Here is a 17,154-nt window from a genome sequence, read left to right as displayed (position 1 = left end):
CCAAGTGTTGTGCTGTAAATGAATCTCGCGTATTCAATGACCTTCTCAAGTGTTCCGCATGGCTCTGTGATGAGCTGATGTGATAGGCAACTCAGTTAACTCAGTTAAATGCCGCCAACACATCGTCCCGGTTGATATGTTGTCCTTGCGACTGCTATTTAGCACGCACTTAACTAAATTTCCGTACGCAAAGCTAAAGGAAAAAATGCGCACACCCCATGTTGTGTCATATTTTCTATGTAGGCAACACATCAATACAACTACATTACAAGGAGTAGTCTAATATTTAAGGATATTCGCCAAACGCTTCGTTACTGTGCGTGATTTATACAATACATGAAACTATAAATTCCTTATTTAGTCATAGGAACAATAGCTTTTCAAACGGCGTGCGTTTAACAGATGATGCATGGTCAGCATGTCAATTCTGGAAACCGTTTTCTTTTCTCTGTATCTAGACTGGAGTTCACTACTCCCCTCTCTCGGTCTCCACGGAAATCAAACCGAAAATTATATATCAAAAACGACATTATATATATATATATATATATATATATATATATATATATATATATATATATATATATATATATATATGTGTGTGTGTGTGTGTGTGTGTGTGTGTGTGTGTCGAGATAGTTACTGCATAATAATGGAAGGCGCGTTCAACATTCTACGAATTATTTCTCATTTTATTGTCAACATATTATGAACAATAAGAATAATTGCTTTGTTTGTTTTCTCAGAAACCCAAACTAGTTCCATTTCGTTACGAACTGTCTTGATTCGCGGAAATTGTGAAGATCGGTAGCCCTAATGGATACGATCAGCGCTCAAAAAAGATTGTAAGAAAGATTGAATCCGGAATAATGAATTCATTGCATTATTTCTTTATTCTCGTTCACTGCCCTTTATTTCAAATCGTCTTCAAGACGATATAACAAACGATAAGCTATATGTTGATTTTAAATGAATATATGAAATCATAAGATTATTTTCAAAACGATTCCTGTACATAGAAATAATTAAATTTAATTTCTCCTTTGAAATATATAAGTTATATTAGGGTGGTCCTTATTTTATGAATTTCGACCTTTTTTGAGTCGCCCCCTAAAACTGTTCCATATCAAATCAAAGGCTCATGAGAAAAATTAGCTTAATTGAATAATTTTAATGCAATACACTATATTGGGAAAAGGTGCCTTGTATGTTCAGAACGGGTAGACGAAGTGACACCGTATCTTAGATAGGAGTAATGGAGATAGGACCGGATCTATTACTCTATAACCATCATGGAGGCCATCTTGTCCGCCACCTTGGATTCAAGTTTAAAATTTTTAATAGAAGGAGGGTCATAAGACATAACATTTTGGAGTCGCTTTTCACAATAAACAGATATCTTATCTTACTTCCAAGTCATTTTTAATCATTTAATAGTTATTACCTTCACAATAACTTGCATGTTTCTTCATTTATAACTATCTTTTTTCAAACTTACCAGTTACCTTTGCTTTATATTGTACGGTATATGTAAATGCATTCAAAACTTAAGATCGCTTGGGGCACCATTTAATATTATTTAACTGAGCTATCGTTTCTCATGGATTACTTTGGTCTAATATGGAGACATTTTAGGGGAGTGAAACTTTAAAAACTCGAAGTTAAAAATAAGGGCGCCAGGCGTGGACTAGTAGTTAGCGGCCGGCCATCCTGAATTAAATTTTATAGCGAGGTTCCAGTTTCAAACCTGCAACCAACTATCTTGAACTGAAATTCTACAGCGAGGTTCCAATTTCAAACCCGTGGCCGGCTATCCTGATTACAATTTTTCGGCAAGATTCCATTCTCACACCTGCCGCCGGCCATCCTGATTAAAGCTTTTCAGCGGAGTTTTCAACTTCAAACCCGCATCCAACGATCCTAAATGAAGTTTTTCAGCGAGGTTCCAGCTTTACATCTGCGGCCAGCCATCTTGACTGAAATTTTCCAATTTCTTACAGCTGGCCAATCTGATTGAAGCTTTGCAAAGGTTTTGCTCGGTTTCACCACAGAAATGTCGGCTGGTGCCTTTAAATATATGTTCTGGTAAACTTCTACTTTATTTTTCATTGTACGTTAATTTTCCAGTGGAAACTGGTCTTGAACGATTGATGTTTCTGGGAATTTATTTAACACATAAGTATCGAGCAAGGTCTCTTTTTCCTTCTTTTTTACTGGTCCTTTTATTGATTAATTTGCTTCTTATAATTTATCGACCTATTCACTTCCTGTTAATCCACTTCCATGACACACTTATATTCATATATATATATGCATGTATTGTTTTATTCGCTAATTCACCAGTATTCATGCTGCGCGTAAATGTAAAATCAATCATATATTGCCTTCGATTCAAAGGGAATAGTTTGTCACGTGCAGTAAAATTGGACACTGTGACTCGTAATAGATGCACTACAATGTACAGGTACTGTAAGTCTTTGCTGAAAACTTCACTCCCACCATTACCTAAGTTTACATGAATTTCTCTTGACCAAACTTACATATCGGATTCGCCCATAACAATGACAACAATAAGAAGAAGGGGGAGTAATTTGATTGTAACCATTTTGTTTTCAACAGAACAATAGCGTAATGATATCAGAATGCATGGATCCTTATTTCCGGTTACGTCATCGTAATTACAGAGTACAGCAAACGAGTTGGCTTGCGGCGTCTGTTTCAAGGTGAACAAGACTGGCTGGAACATCCAAATACGTGCTTGTCTCATACTTTCCCACTCATCGTGTTCGCCAGTCATGGCGCGAAGCGTTTCAGTATTCAGTATGAGTTATGTACGCAGTATCTTTTTTTGGAGTTGGGAACGAGTAAGGTTTATACTGGAATCTAAAAAACAGTAGAATCGTTTTTTTTCCTTCTGTGTTGCCTAGGGGTACGCTGGAACGGGCTGTTTATATTTGTTTCGGATCCTTTGTTAAAGTAATTTTCATATGGAAATAAATAACTTATTTGTCTCCTATGTCGCTTCTACAATTTAAAGGCTGCTTAAAGTGTTTGTGCGTTATAATATTGAATTACCTTTGAAATATTTGGCGCATGCCCAACGATATTCTGATTCGTTAGGTTTTTTTCCGTATTTTGTTTATTGTCGTACCGGCAATACTTTCTGATACAAAGCGAGTTTCATTCCACACACTTGACTTCATCAACAGAATTAGTGCGAGTCATATTTCGTTTTTTTTAATTGTTTTTACTTTTCCTTATGATAAAGAAGGATTTTTCTTATAATGACAATTATTGGTAATATAAGTATTGTGTGTAAGTTGATTTAAGTAGTCATAAAAGTAGTTTGTTTATTATTTATAGAAGGAGTCGGGGACTTAAAAAATATATATCATGGTCAGGATTTTATTAAAAGAACTTACACAGCAAAAATTGTTGGTATTAATACAATTCAGTTTTGGAACAGGTCAGTGGTTCCAGAATGAATAACACTTCAGCACATTATTACAACACTAAGGCCCGATGTTGCAGTTAACACTGGTCCGGTTTAGCCGGATTGATAGACCCGGTGTTGAACAGTGTGTGAAAATAACGAATTTATTTTTACTTTGAAAATTAAAAAGCTGTAGTATTTTGTTTCTGTTATCATATACTTTCATTTGTTTTTATCTGATACTATTACCATACTGAGGAAAAAACGTATATGGCGTACGTAAAAACGTAGATTATATGTGTAAATCCTGCAGTTTTTAGACTTAAGCTGGATCACTAGGTATTCTCAGTACTATGCTAAACGCTTCTTGAATAGTGCGGCGTTGCCAGATAGTGTCGCATGATTACTGATCCCAGGTAATAAAGGGAGTAATCATGGAATTCTGCTTAGGTACTTACTGGAAAAAATATTTTTCGATCCTTACCGCGATTCCCCTTCTCGAACTGCAACGCTAGAATCCAGGAATTTTCTTATTGTGACTAATACAGTAAACGTACAAATTTGGCAACAACGCATTATGGCGTTCTGCGCAAGTTTCGTCTCAAAATCTATTTCCTTAAATGTAAATTCATATTTAAATAAAATATGAAACATAACGCGAAAAACGATCAAACAATATATTTCGTGATAAGATTGTTACTTTAAAATACTTTACACATACAAATAAGCATTTCATGAAACGGAGCACTTCTAGTAAGATCTAACAGCAAGTGCCATCTTGTGTGCTCATTGTAAATTGAATCAAATATTTTCTTTCATTTGTTACATTTTTCGATATCAGGAAACAACCAAATGAATCAGTGTCTTGTGCTGTAGCTGAAACAATACTCTATCTTATAGTACGATATTTATAATATGTAACGTTTCATTGCGCAGTAGTTAAGGGAATGAGCTAAAATATATACTGATTTCCGGGTGGTGATCTACCTTAACGTACAGCAAACGTGTAACTGAAAAAGTATATTTCATACGTTCTTTCCGTACAAGTGTTCCGAATAAACGTACTTTCCGTACGAATGAAAGAACTGTAGATAGGTGGTCAGGATCTCACATACAAATGGACGTATGAAACATACATATATGTATCTAATACGGAAGACTGTTAGATGCCATACATCCTGCAACAACATGATGTAACATCTAAGCGGGAAAGGTATGTAGCATATGGATAACATACGCTTCGTACTGACTTCCGCAGTAAACATAAGAATTCCATATATTTGTACAATATACCGTTATTCGGATTACATATTTTTCTCAGCGCACCTGTGAATAATGTATGTAATTATAATATTCAGTATATCGGTCATGTCTTAGTTATTGTATTTGTCATTGATAGGTTGGAAAAGAGCTCCAAGAATGAGCTCGAAATGTACCGAATTATTAAACAATTGTTTTGAGGACGAATACTGTCTATTTTATTATTATTATTATCATAATATCTGTCCTCTCACGCCCGTTCAATATTAGTGAACAGGCACTAATATCTTTGAGAGAAATGTAGGAGCAAATGATCAATTTTGACATGAAACATTATATTCTTTATTGATAACAACGAAGCAAAAAAAAAAAAAACTTTCTACGAAATGTTATAGTCGAGAGTAGCGATGGCCACATTTTTTCGAAAAATACTTTTTCGAATAATGGCTTTTTCGAAAACGAAAACGAAAAACGAAAAATTCTTCGAAAAACAAAAAAATTTCGAAAAAACGAAAAACGAAAAATTTTTCAAAAAAACGAAAATTTTTCGAAAAAAAAATCGAAAAAGCGAAAAACGAAAAAACGAAAAATGAAATTTCCGAAAATCGAAAAAGAGATTTTTCGAAAAAGGCCATCCCTGGTCAAGAGTATGGTTGCCCTCAAAACGGGACGAGATAGCGTTCTTCCTATAGAAACATATTTTTCGGGGCGAAACATCGCTTTCACGACACTATTTCGAGACAAGAAATTCTTCACTTTTGTCTCGTAAAACATCAGAAAGGACATCTTTAACATGCCTATTAGATGACAACATAAAGCATTTCTTATGAGATTCTGTTTAAATTTTGGGAAGAAATTTTATTAAACAAAATCCCTTAAGAACTCCTTATTAAACAAACTTCCTTATAAAAAGTTTTCCAAAATATGTTTATAGATTTAATTATGTAATCCGATAAAATCTTTCTTTATATATATATATATATTCATGTAACGTGGGTTCCTGTCACCACGGCATGGCGCGTCCTCAGGTTGCGGATCGAGGAGAAGGCCTCTAGATATAGAGGTTAGCTGCGAATATACTGAATAAGCAGTCGCGGACAGCCGACTAGGAGTCGTCCTCCAGCTTGGGGGTTTAGGTAAGGCTAACAACCTCATCCTGTAAAAAAAAAAAAAAAAGTTCAGAAATATTCACAAAAGCCTCGGACAAGGACTGATAACTTGGCACGACCTCAGCAAAAGAAAATGGACATGAGATTCGGAACATGGAATACTAGAAGTCTTTATAGGGCAGACGCGTTAAAATCCGTAACGAGTGAGTTAGAGAAATAAAGGATGGACCTAGTAGGAGTTCAGGAAATCAGATGAGAAGGAAATGGATCTGTGAATTCCGGAAATTTTACGTTCTTTTACGGGGAAGGAAATAAAAATCACCAGTTAGGAACAGAGTTTTTCGTTCATAAACGTATATTACCAGCAATTAAACGGGTTGAATTTGTCACTGACAGACTTTATTACTCTTAAAGGACGGTGGTGTGATATTATTGTTTTAAATGTACATGCCCAACTGAAGATAAGGATAACGATATAAAAGACAATTTTTCCGAAGAAGTGGAACGAATATTTGACCAACTCCCGCGATACCATATGAAAATTCTATTAGGAGATTTCAATGCGAAGGTAGGATGAGAGGATATTTTCAAACCGATTATAGGGAACGAAAGTCTGCATAAGGAAAGTAATGACAACGGTGTTAGACTTGTGAACTTTGCAACATACAAAAACCTAATCGTGAAGAGTACAAAATTCCCACATCGCGACGTTCATAAATACACTTGGACATCACCAGACGGGAAAACACATAATCAAATTGATCACGTTTTAATAGATAGAAGAAGATAATCTAGCATAATTGATGTCCGATCGTTTAGAGGGGCTGATTGTGACACTGACCACTACCTGGTAGCAGCGATAATACGAGAGAGGTTATCGCTGAATAAAGGTAATATTCATTGTCCGAAAACGGAGAGATTCAATTTAAAGAAATTAGAAGAGAGCCAGGTAAGAGAGAAATACCAGATTGAAGTTTCGAATAGATTCTCGGCTTTAGAAGATTCGGAGTGCACTAGTGTTGAGGATACCTGGATTGAAATTAAGAGATAGCATTAAAATTTCAGCAAAAGAAAAATCGGGACACGCGGAAATATGTAGGAACAAACCATTGTTCGACCAGGAATGCATAAAACTAGCAGAGAAGAGAAAACGGGCAAAATTACGCTGGCTACAAAATCCGAATGAAATAACTACACAAAATTTCGCAGATATCAGGCGGGGAACTTCCAAAACTTTTAGAACAAAGAAACGCGATTTTTTGAAAGCTAAAATTAAGGAACTTGAAGATAATAGTAAAAATAAAAACACCCGGGACATGTATAAGGGAATCGACGAATTTAAGAAAGGCTATCAACCTCGTGCTTATATATTAAAGAAATCTAACGGTACAGTTCTCACTGACACGGATAGCATCTTAAATAGATGGAAAGATTTCTTTGACGATTTGCTTGGAGAAAACTAGTGTGCGTGGAGAAAAGGAGATACACACCGCAGAACCTTATATTCCAGAACCCAACGAATAAAAGTAGAAACGGCTATAAAGAAATTAAAGAAACACAATTCCGGTGTAGATGAAATTCCGGCTGAGTTAATTTTAGCTGAAGGCGAAAAATTGTGGAACAAGATACACAAACTCATTCTCCTTATCTGGAACAAGGAAGAATTGCCACAAGAGTGGAAAGAATCAATCATTGTTCCAATTTATAAGAAAGGCGACAAAACTGACTGTAATAATTATCGAAGCATTTCTCTTCTGTCAACATCCTATAAAATCCTTTCAAATATTTTATTAGCAAGACTGACCCCATACGCAGATGAAATTATTGGAGATTATCAGTGCGGATTCAGACGAAATCGATCAACTATCGACCAAATATTTACCATTCGCCAAATACTCGTAAAAAAGTGGGAATACAATACCCCGGTACATCAACTATTTATTGATTTTAGAAAGGCGTACGACTCGGTTAGGAGAGAAACATTATACAACGTTCTTACAGAACTCGGAATACCGAGAAAGCTAATTAGATTAATTAAGATATGTTTAAATGAATCCCAAAGTAAAGTCCGGGTAGGAAATTTTTTGTCCACGAGCTTTCACGTCGAAAATGGTCTGAAACAAGGATGTGCGTTGTCGCCATTATTATTTAACTTCGTTCTGGAATACGCTATAAGGAAAATCAAAGATAGCAACCAGGGCCTACAGTTGAACGGTATTCACCAGGTTATGGCATATGCTGATGATGTAAATTTAATAGGGGAAGATAGGAGAGCAATAGAAAGAAATGCAGAGATCTTATTAAACGCTTGCAGGGACATGGGTTTAGAAGTAAATGCAGAGAAAACTAAATACATGGAAGTGCGTCGGGACCGGAATACAGCAAATTATGGATGCGTTAAAATATTAAGTAATACTTTTGATAAAGTGGATAGTTTCAAATATCCAGGATCAATATTAACAGACGAAAATCATATTCATGGAGAAATTAAATTTCGACTAAAAGCAGGGAATTCGTGTTACTATTCAGTTCAAAATCTCTTGTCGTCGCGAATTCTGTCGAGGAATTTGAAGCTTAAAATATATAAAACGATAATCATGCCTGTTGTTCTGTATGTCTGCGAAACATGGTCACTTAGTCTGAGGGAAGAACATAGACTGAAAGTATTTGAGAACAAGATCCTGAGACGAATATTCGGACCCAAGAGGAACGGAAATGGGGAATGGCGGAAACTTCATAACGAGGAACTACATAATTTATACGGTTCACCCAACATTGTTAGAGTCGTCAAGTCTAGGAGGCTTAGGTGGGCGGGTCATGTAGCTAGAATGGAAGAAAGTAGAAACGCTTTAAAGTCTTGACTGGAAGACCAATCGGAAAACGACCATTAGGAAGACCTCGGCGCAGATGGGAGGACAATATTAAGATTGATCTCGCAGATATTGGAATACAAAGTAGAAACTGGATGCAGTTAGCTAAGGATAGAAGTCAGTGGAGAGCTTTTGTGAACGCGGCATTGAACCTCCGGGTTCCATAGGCCATAGAGTTATATAGGCCTAATGAATGTATGTGTGTGTGTTATATTCACGCCTGGAGCAATTTTAACCAACTTTGTAAACATATTACTAACAGTCTAGAAAAGAGTACTATCGGGGTAAGACCCACCTAGCACGCCTAAGAGGAAGGGGAAGAGGGAAATATAAAAATGATGGTGTGCAACACGTGTATTTGAACGGAGCGGCAAAAAAAGCATAAATTATGCAAAATTAAAGTAGTACTTAATATTGGAACCTGATTTCAGAATGATGATTAGACTTAATAATTTGACCTGCCTATCAGGGGCGTATGCAGGAATTTATTTCGGGACGGGTCTAAAGCGTTTTAGGGGGTCCAAATACAATTTGAGGCTAAATTATATGAAAATTTCTACAATTGCCCCTAAAAGTAGACTACATTTACAAAAAAGTCGGGATTTCGGGGGGGGGGGGGGTCCGGACCCCCAGGACCCACTCCCTGCGTACACCCATGCTGCCTATGGCATAGTACATTGTATTGCATTATTACTGTCACTGTCTGTATTAGTTGCAAGCGGAGAGCGTAGATTTTTAAAACTAAGTATTATTAAAACTTATTTTCGCTTTATCACGGCTGCAACTGGATTGGAAAGATTTGGCATTAGTTCAATTGAACATATGTGGGCACGATGACTCATTGGTACAGCGCTTACCTCTGATGCATTGGGTCACTGGTTCGATTCTGGCCAAGTAAATTTGTGGTGGATAATATCGTGTCTGTGTTTTTTCGGGTACTCCCGTTTCCTTCCACATTCTCATTACACCAAAATTCCCATCATCATTCACTTGCCTTAATCATCCGTCTCCTTTAGCCTAAAGGGCATGTGCGTGGGACGTTAAACAGAGAAATTCCATTTCACTTTTTTTTTTTCAATTGAGCGTGAATTGGGACAACGTTTGGACTACTCTGGCCTTATTTGTGTAATGCATTTCCTTATTTTGTAAGTATGAAAGCAAGAAAAGTTCCTATTTTAAAACAATACAGTAATGATTCACTTATACGACACTGTAATTAAGAATATGTGCTTTTATGAATTTTATTTCACAGGATGAGAAATCAACACGAGGCTGGAACTCTTTGTATTCAATTGGCAGCTTCGACGAGAACTTGATGTGATGTGATTGACGTAGCATACTTCTCATAAGCTTTACGATGACTTTATACGTTCTCACCGATACTAACAACTTATTATTATTATTATTATTATTATTATTATTATTATTATTATTATTATTATTATTATTATTATTATTATTATTATTCGGTGTATTCTATATTTTCGTTAAAGGGCTAAAATTATGAGGAGGTGATGAGAGGTACTTGAGAATTGTGGGTTTTGAGATGTGTTTTTTCTGGAAGAAGAGGGATGGCAAATGATACTACAGAACAGGGCGGCAAATTACCTAGGGCTGGCAATGTCTTTTGGCTCTAAATAAGAAATCAACAAGATTGTGAAAATATTTAAAACTTGTTAATAGTCAACATTCTTGGTGCCAATAAAGTTAACTCGCGAAAAATGGATGAATATTTTTCCTCATTAAAATGGTTCGACAAGAGAAAAGGAGTAAACTAGGGTGACTAGATGTCCTGCTCTTGGCCGGACAGTCCGGCTTTTGGAGGTCCTGTCCTGAGTCCGGCTTAGTAGTCTAACCGGACACCCATTTGTCCTGCTTTTCAGTTGTCTCATTATAAATGTTTAACTTTTCATTATTCAGAATTCAAGGTATTTCAGGAAGTAGCAGCTTCAGATATGTTCAAGAACTGTATAACTGTTAAAAAAAAGGTATATAAAACTCATCGAACATGCGAAAACACCAAGCAAAAAAGGTTTTTAGGATTTGAAGAAAGTCGGTTCACGTAGATATTCTTTCCATGCATAGTAGTAAAGCTTACTGCGAAAGAGTATTTTCATTAATGAATACTGCTTGGACAAAAGAACGTAACCGACTTAATGTACCCACAGTTAAGTCCGAACTTCAAGTTTGTTTCAACTTTGAAGAAGAAAGTAAGAATGGAACATGCAGTGATTGAATTGCCATATGTGGGGAAAATGTTTACAAATTCATAAAGTTCGGCTTTCCAGTCAATGTGTCCGGCCTTTTAATTATTGCCTTCTAGCCACCCTAGAGTAAACTGAAGACTACATCGAAACGAAGAGAATTGGCCATCAGGACCGAGAGAATGGGTGTGGTTGACACATTATGACCAAATAATATTACAAGATATAGAGAGAAAAAATTGCAAGGAAGTAAAAATGGATAGGGAAGAATGAAAAGCTGTATGAATCAAATTGAGGGATTGTTGACCTAAGAAAAAGAAGAGAAAAAAGAAGAAGAAGAAAAGGACATTAAGATTAAATTAATACAAAACGGTGCATCGGATAATATATAAAATGAAGATTTTTATGCACTGATTACATATCATATGGCTAATTATTTACATATTTTAATTTTGTACCAATTAACATGCTGATCGAGTTTCCGTAGCATTATGCTTCGTTTCTCTTCTTCGCGGCCTTTTTTTTTTTTTTTTTTTTTTTACAACGTTTGTAAAGGGCGATGACTTCAATCCTTGACGTCTGTATCTTGAGAATTGTAATCGATTTTTTGGTTTTATTTAAACAAACTCGGAATCGTGGCGGAGAATTTGTTCGTTATTTAAACGATCAACAAAAGCTTTGTCAATAATAACTGAAGTTTACATCTGCCATACATTAATATCAATGTAACAAACATATTATTAAAAGTATGTATATATAAAAATTAATTATAAAAAGATATTTTGATCAAAAAGGTAATAATTGTATAATTGTTGCAAGTAATATTGTATATACAGAAAAAAATGAGTTCTTTTACGGTTTAACCCCCCCACAATTATGACCGTTAAGCTAAGGGAGACGATTGTAACGGAAGTGAATGATGATGGAAGCATTGGTGGAATGATAATGTGAGAGGAAACGGACCCGAGAAAACCCACAGACGCGATGTTGTCCACCACAAACTTACTTGACCGGGAATCGAATCAGGAACCCCATGCACCAGAGTTAAGAACTCTACCACTGAACTATCGCGTCCCCTTGTATATATTGAATCTGAGTTTCTGGGTTTTATTTATGTAATACAATACCAAGGTTATGAAGGAGTGTTGATTCCGAACCACGACCGAGGCTTAACTCGCTAACAGCGGCTGCGACGACCTTTCTGCAAGACCAAAATCTCATATACCTTCCCCACCACACAATATCGCCTTTAACAGAGCTGGAATGTAGGACCATACTACTAGTCCCAGCATGCATTGTATTTATTAATACAATTCCTGGCGGAGCTCATGTGGTTCGGATTCCACGTTAGTCAGTAGGTCCACGTCTCATATAACCTCGATGTTGAACGAGACGTTAAACTCCAACTCAACTCAACTCAACTTATTATTACAATTAAAATAAAATTCATTGAACACATTTCAAATAATAAAAAGAGAAACAGTTCATTAGTTAAAATATGCTGATGAAGTTTAGTTTCATGGTGTTCAGTTCAGAATTATTATTTACCCTTGATTATAAGGTTTTGATAGTAATAATTTTAAAAAGTATAGTATGAAAATTGCTCACATTGTCACAGCAAAATAGAAATCATTAATATAATCTTTACAAACATTATATGATGCTTTACTAGCTTTTCCAGATCGCTGCCAGATCTTAATTGAGAATCTGAATAAAAAGAAAGGATATATAATGCCTTAAAGAATTTCTCCACAACAATTTCATTGACCGGGCATTTATCCTTTGCCATTACGTAAACCCACATAACACAGTCGTATTGCGGGTTGCATACAAGCAAAGCCTTAGAAATAACCCAATAAGAAAGTTGTATAACGTTTGATCTCTCCGATCCTCTTCCATTCCAACCACAAATCGAAAAAAAAAAACTGCTTCATATACGCTTGGTATAATTACGTACTTTTGTTGCAATTGATCTTGGGTTCGATTCCTGGTAAAAGCCTAGAAATTTCGGTGTTGTCTCAGCATCATGAGGAAATTGGAGAATCTCTGTAATTACGAGGCCAATGATTCACTATCTAAAAAGTCCGAAATAGCGTTGATTAGAGTACTGAAAGCCAACTAACTAGTTATAACCATTTGTCGATTCTAACTAAGAAACTTACTTTTATTACATAAATCCGTAAAGTCTATGAGTTTCATTCAACAGTTCATTTGCATGTTTAGTCTCGGGACTCATATGCATTTCCTTCGTATATACTACATATGATATAATTTTTTGCATGAGGAAAAAGTAACATATACACATATGTTACTTTTGACACAAAATATTAATGAGTTTTCCAGTTACAAATTTCGTGTAGAGCACTTTGCCTTGCGTGTATTTGAGCTGTCACGAAGCATATATAGCCTAGTTGTATTAAATTATAAGAAGGTAACAATTTTAAGTGTTTTTTTTTTTAAAAAAAAAAGTATGCCACAAGGTTTTTCAGTGACTTGCAAGGAAAAATCATAAAATATATTTGAGGTACTGTGCAATAATGGAGTTGAACAAGCATGTTACGTCCTTCTTTCGAAATGGAACTTCGCCCAGTGTTTATTTCAGAAACAATATTCCGGGGAACACACTTGGTATTCCAGGAGGGCACTGCTGATACTATTCTATTTATTGTTATATTATAGACGTATTATTTTGGTCTTCTCCGGGGGACACTCTCAGAGCTCCAGGGGGCAATGCCTCCCAAAAAACAGGTCTGGAAGAAACACTGACTTCGCCAATGCGATAATAGAGAATGTAAATGGAGGACCTATGTGCATGCGCGTCCGAAGGGGGGCGGCCCCCCTGGCTCATGAAACTGTATTCGTAACATACCAAACCACGTATATTAAATACCAGAAATATCAGACGTAAGCAACCATGGAGATGCCCTCCTAGAAAATTTTCTTCGGGCACCACTGTCTATATATGAATCGAGCTTCTAACTTTCGAATTTTGTTTCTTCCTAATTAAATACACCTTCTTTACAAGTACATTGTCTGATATCCAAATATTACTGTAAAGCTTAAGTTACAAATTAGAAATGACTTGCATGTCTAGAAAAGAATTTAAATATTTTAAATAAAAGTTAACCGAAATATCTTAAAAAGAAAGCAGGAAATGTCCATCTAGTCATCAGTTTGAAATTCAATGGAATTTTCGAGCTTTGTGCCCTTATCCAACACTGAGATTATGAAGGACAGAACCTACTATTGACGAGGGCTCCACACCATGACCGGGACTTAAATTTGGCAGTAGGCGGGTGGGCAGACCATCATCGTAGACCACTTCCCATCGCACAATATCACCAGCAAGTGACCACGCCACCGGCCCTATCTTCATCAGTTTGCAGTGTTTGGATAGCACTCTATTCTTACAAGTGGTCAGCTTTAAATAAATGTTTTAAAGCGATAGTTCTCTTCAAATAACATCAAATAGTAAGTTTTGGCACCAGTTCTCAATTAAAAAAAAAAAAAAAAAAAAAAATACCATCGACATGTAATGCTAAACTGTACCTGATACAAATAGAGAACACGCCCATTTATGAGAAAAAGAATAAAATATAAGTCGTCACTACCGATCTTTGACATTACAAAGCAACATGCAAAATGCAAAATTTAAGTGCTTTAATTTTGTACTTTAAAGACAATGCAAGTATTTCTTTGTTATATAGTTGTTCTTTTTTAAAATAAAAGTAACAATTAAAAAAATAGAAAACAAACATACCGCCAAATCCGCCTGATCCAAACATTTTGGTTTTCTTGTTGAGTAATTCAAGAACAAGTTATTTGTAATTGAAATAAATGCGAATGCAATTATGCAAACACTTTTTTTTCTTTTTTTTATAAAATGCGCGTTGACGTCCCTTTTCTTCGTAGACCAAAGACTTCCTGCAATGCACAACTGCAATATTCGTTTTCTTGCACTTTTCCCACCGATTGTAAAATTTGTCTGCGCAGGCGCAGCATGTAAGGGGAAGCCAAAATTCCCCTTCACAACCTTGGAAACATTGATCTGTTGCAGATTTTTTCTTTCTTTTTTTTATTTTTTTTTAAAGTTTTGGTATTTCGATATAAAGATAGTATTATTACTTTTTTTCTTTCAATTTTTTTCTGACCCGTTCCGCCTTGAAGAGGGATAGGTTACACAAAGAATAGTATACAAATTCCTTAAGCATTACATTTTTAAGACGAATAACCTATATAAGCGCCACCTTTCTCTTGAGCGGTTTAAAGCAAATGGTTACATTGAAGTATGAACTCTTTATTATAATCCACCGTAATTTTACAGTTGAGTTACTGTGATGATACAACAGCTGGTATGATTAATGAACAAGAACTTAGTCAAGCGTTTAATACAAGTGTGTGGATTCTGCAATTGACGCTGCTAAGCACATGGATTATATATTCCTCCCACGTACTCAAATCCTCCAGCTTAAGCATGTAAAGTGCATAAACAGCCTTAGAGCCTCACGCAAATTTGTTCAGATAAGGAAACTCTTATTGCTTACTAATCCATATTCAAATTATTTGTGCACGAATATTGAATTTTGCGTTTCGTGGCGCAGGCAGGATTTTTGTACTCATATCTCTTTCGAATTTGTCAGACATCTCATGAAGGACACTCTTGAGATCAGTGGCGTAGGCAGAATTTTGTCTAAGAGGTATTAAAGTACAAAATTTCATTTCATTTTAGGATACGTATGATCTTTTATATTTATCCTAATATAGCAAATGTTTGTTTTTTTTTCCATAATTTCTTGCTCAAGTGGGATTAAAGTCTCAAAACCCTCCCTTGTGTAGGCCACTGCTTGAAATGCTATATTTAGCTCATTCTTTCAATCATCGGAAGTGAAGATTCTAAAATTTAGCTCTTAACTAGTGAAGCTATATTGCGGAAATGAGGTTCTCTTGCAATGAACATGTTATCATTCATTCATTGGTGTGGGAGTCCTGCCTTCGATTTCTGATGGCAACTGAGTTGTAGCTCCACGTTTCATCCAGCTTCGATGCTAAAAATGGTGTCTAAATTGCAAAATAATTAACTAAGTAGTAATATATTCATAAGCTTGAAAGTTTATTGCAGTCTTTTTTTTTAAGTTTTTTCTGGGGGGATGGGGGATAACTTGTTATAATCCTGCAAGTATACAATACAGCTTTGTCACAGTTAAGCAATCCTGAGGAATTATTTTCCCAAATGAAGTAGGGTAATCACTGGGAACTCAAGTGAAGGTTATTAACATAATTCACAACCTCTTCCAGCACAAATTCATATTTCTTGTGACCTCATTTTTTACTCATAAAATTTTCTTCGATGAATTATTCATATAGAATACATAGGTAGTATCAGTATTATTTATATATACAGAGTACTAAGATGATAGTGTGCAAACAATGTGTAATGAACATGAGCCGTAAGCAATTTCTCTGTAACTATGGGGGGGGAGGCATTCAGATGTCTGTTTGGATACAGACAAGGATCTAAGACGGCATGTATGATGATCTTAAGGTAAATTGAATTATTGCATATTTATAAAAAAATACATGTAACAATATACATATAACAAACGATACATATAAAAATACATATTCATAAAAATACATGGGGGCCCACATGAGTATTGGTAATTAAATGTGGGGGCCTTATTTCTATACCTCATTGACCGATCAAAGAATATGCTATGACAAGTAGCGTAACTAACAAGCCCGCAAGACACGCAAGGCGAGGGGACCAGAGCAAAAAGGGGAGCCGTTTTAGTTTCGAACTAGCCTTTGGCCAGCTAGGGGCTCCGCCCCCAGACCCCCGAGTTTCTCGGCCTACGGCCTCGCATTTCCTATCTATCGTCCTTTGCATCAACAGTGAATTTCGTGAATTTGCTCTTCATATTTCCTGAATTTGCCCATCTGGGGGCTTTGCTCCAACACGTTGTCTTTGCTCGGCCTACGGCCTCGCACCACTTGAACCCACAATTCTATCGCTTGTTTTCCTATTTCAACTATCTAAAAGATAAGATTTTGTATCCCAAGAAAACGTCCATTTAAATAGCATGGGAATTTCTTCATCCCCCTTTAGACCCCTAAAAAATTAAAAATATTCAGTTTTGGCAATTTTCCTGTTGGTTAGTCCTGGAGGGCTATAATCATACCAAATTTCATGATTCTAATCCTGCCGGAAGTACCTTAACATTTTGGGGTGTAGAAGACGTCCCTTATAAATAATATTGGAAAGATTTTTCAGTTCCCCA

At 35.9% G+C, this 17,154-nt stretch overlaps 1 protein-coding gene across 2 annotated transcripts in view; it reads right to left on the bottom strand.

The window, feature by feature from the left end:
- The window catches only part of LOC145694881 (uncharacterized), a 48,344-nt gene extending 33,487 nt beyond the window's left edge, over positions 1 to 14,857 (bottom strand). Inside the window, exon 1 of one of the 2 annotated variants that reach the window (XM_081771596.1) lies at positions 14,637 to 14,857. In XM_081771596.1, the coding sequence (XP_081627722.1) occupies positions 14,637 to 14,661 (25 nt within the window). In that variant the 5' untranslated portion in view covers positions 14,662 to 14,857. The remainder of the gene's footprint in view (positions 1 to 14,636) is intronic. The other variant, XM_081771594.1, reaches the window with a different exon arrangement.
- Between the last annotated feature and the right edge of the window lie 2,297 nt (positions 14,858 to 17,154).

This window comes from Thermobia domestica, chromosome 9 (genome assembly GCF_964235325.1).
Source record: "Thermobia domestica chromosome 9, izTheDome1.hap1.1, whole genome shotgun sequence".
Taxonomy (NCBI): domain Eukaryota; kingdom Metazoa; phylum Arthropoda; class Insecta; order Zygentoma; family Lepismatidae; genus Thermobia; species Thermobia domestica.
This window is presented reverse-complemented; position numbering and strand designations above follow the sequence as displayed.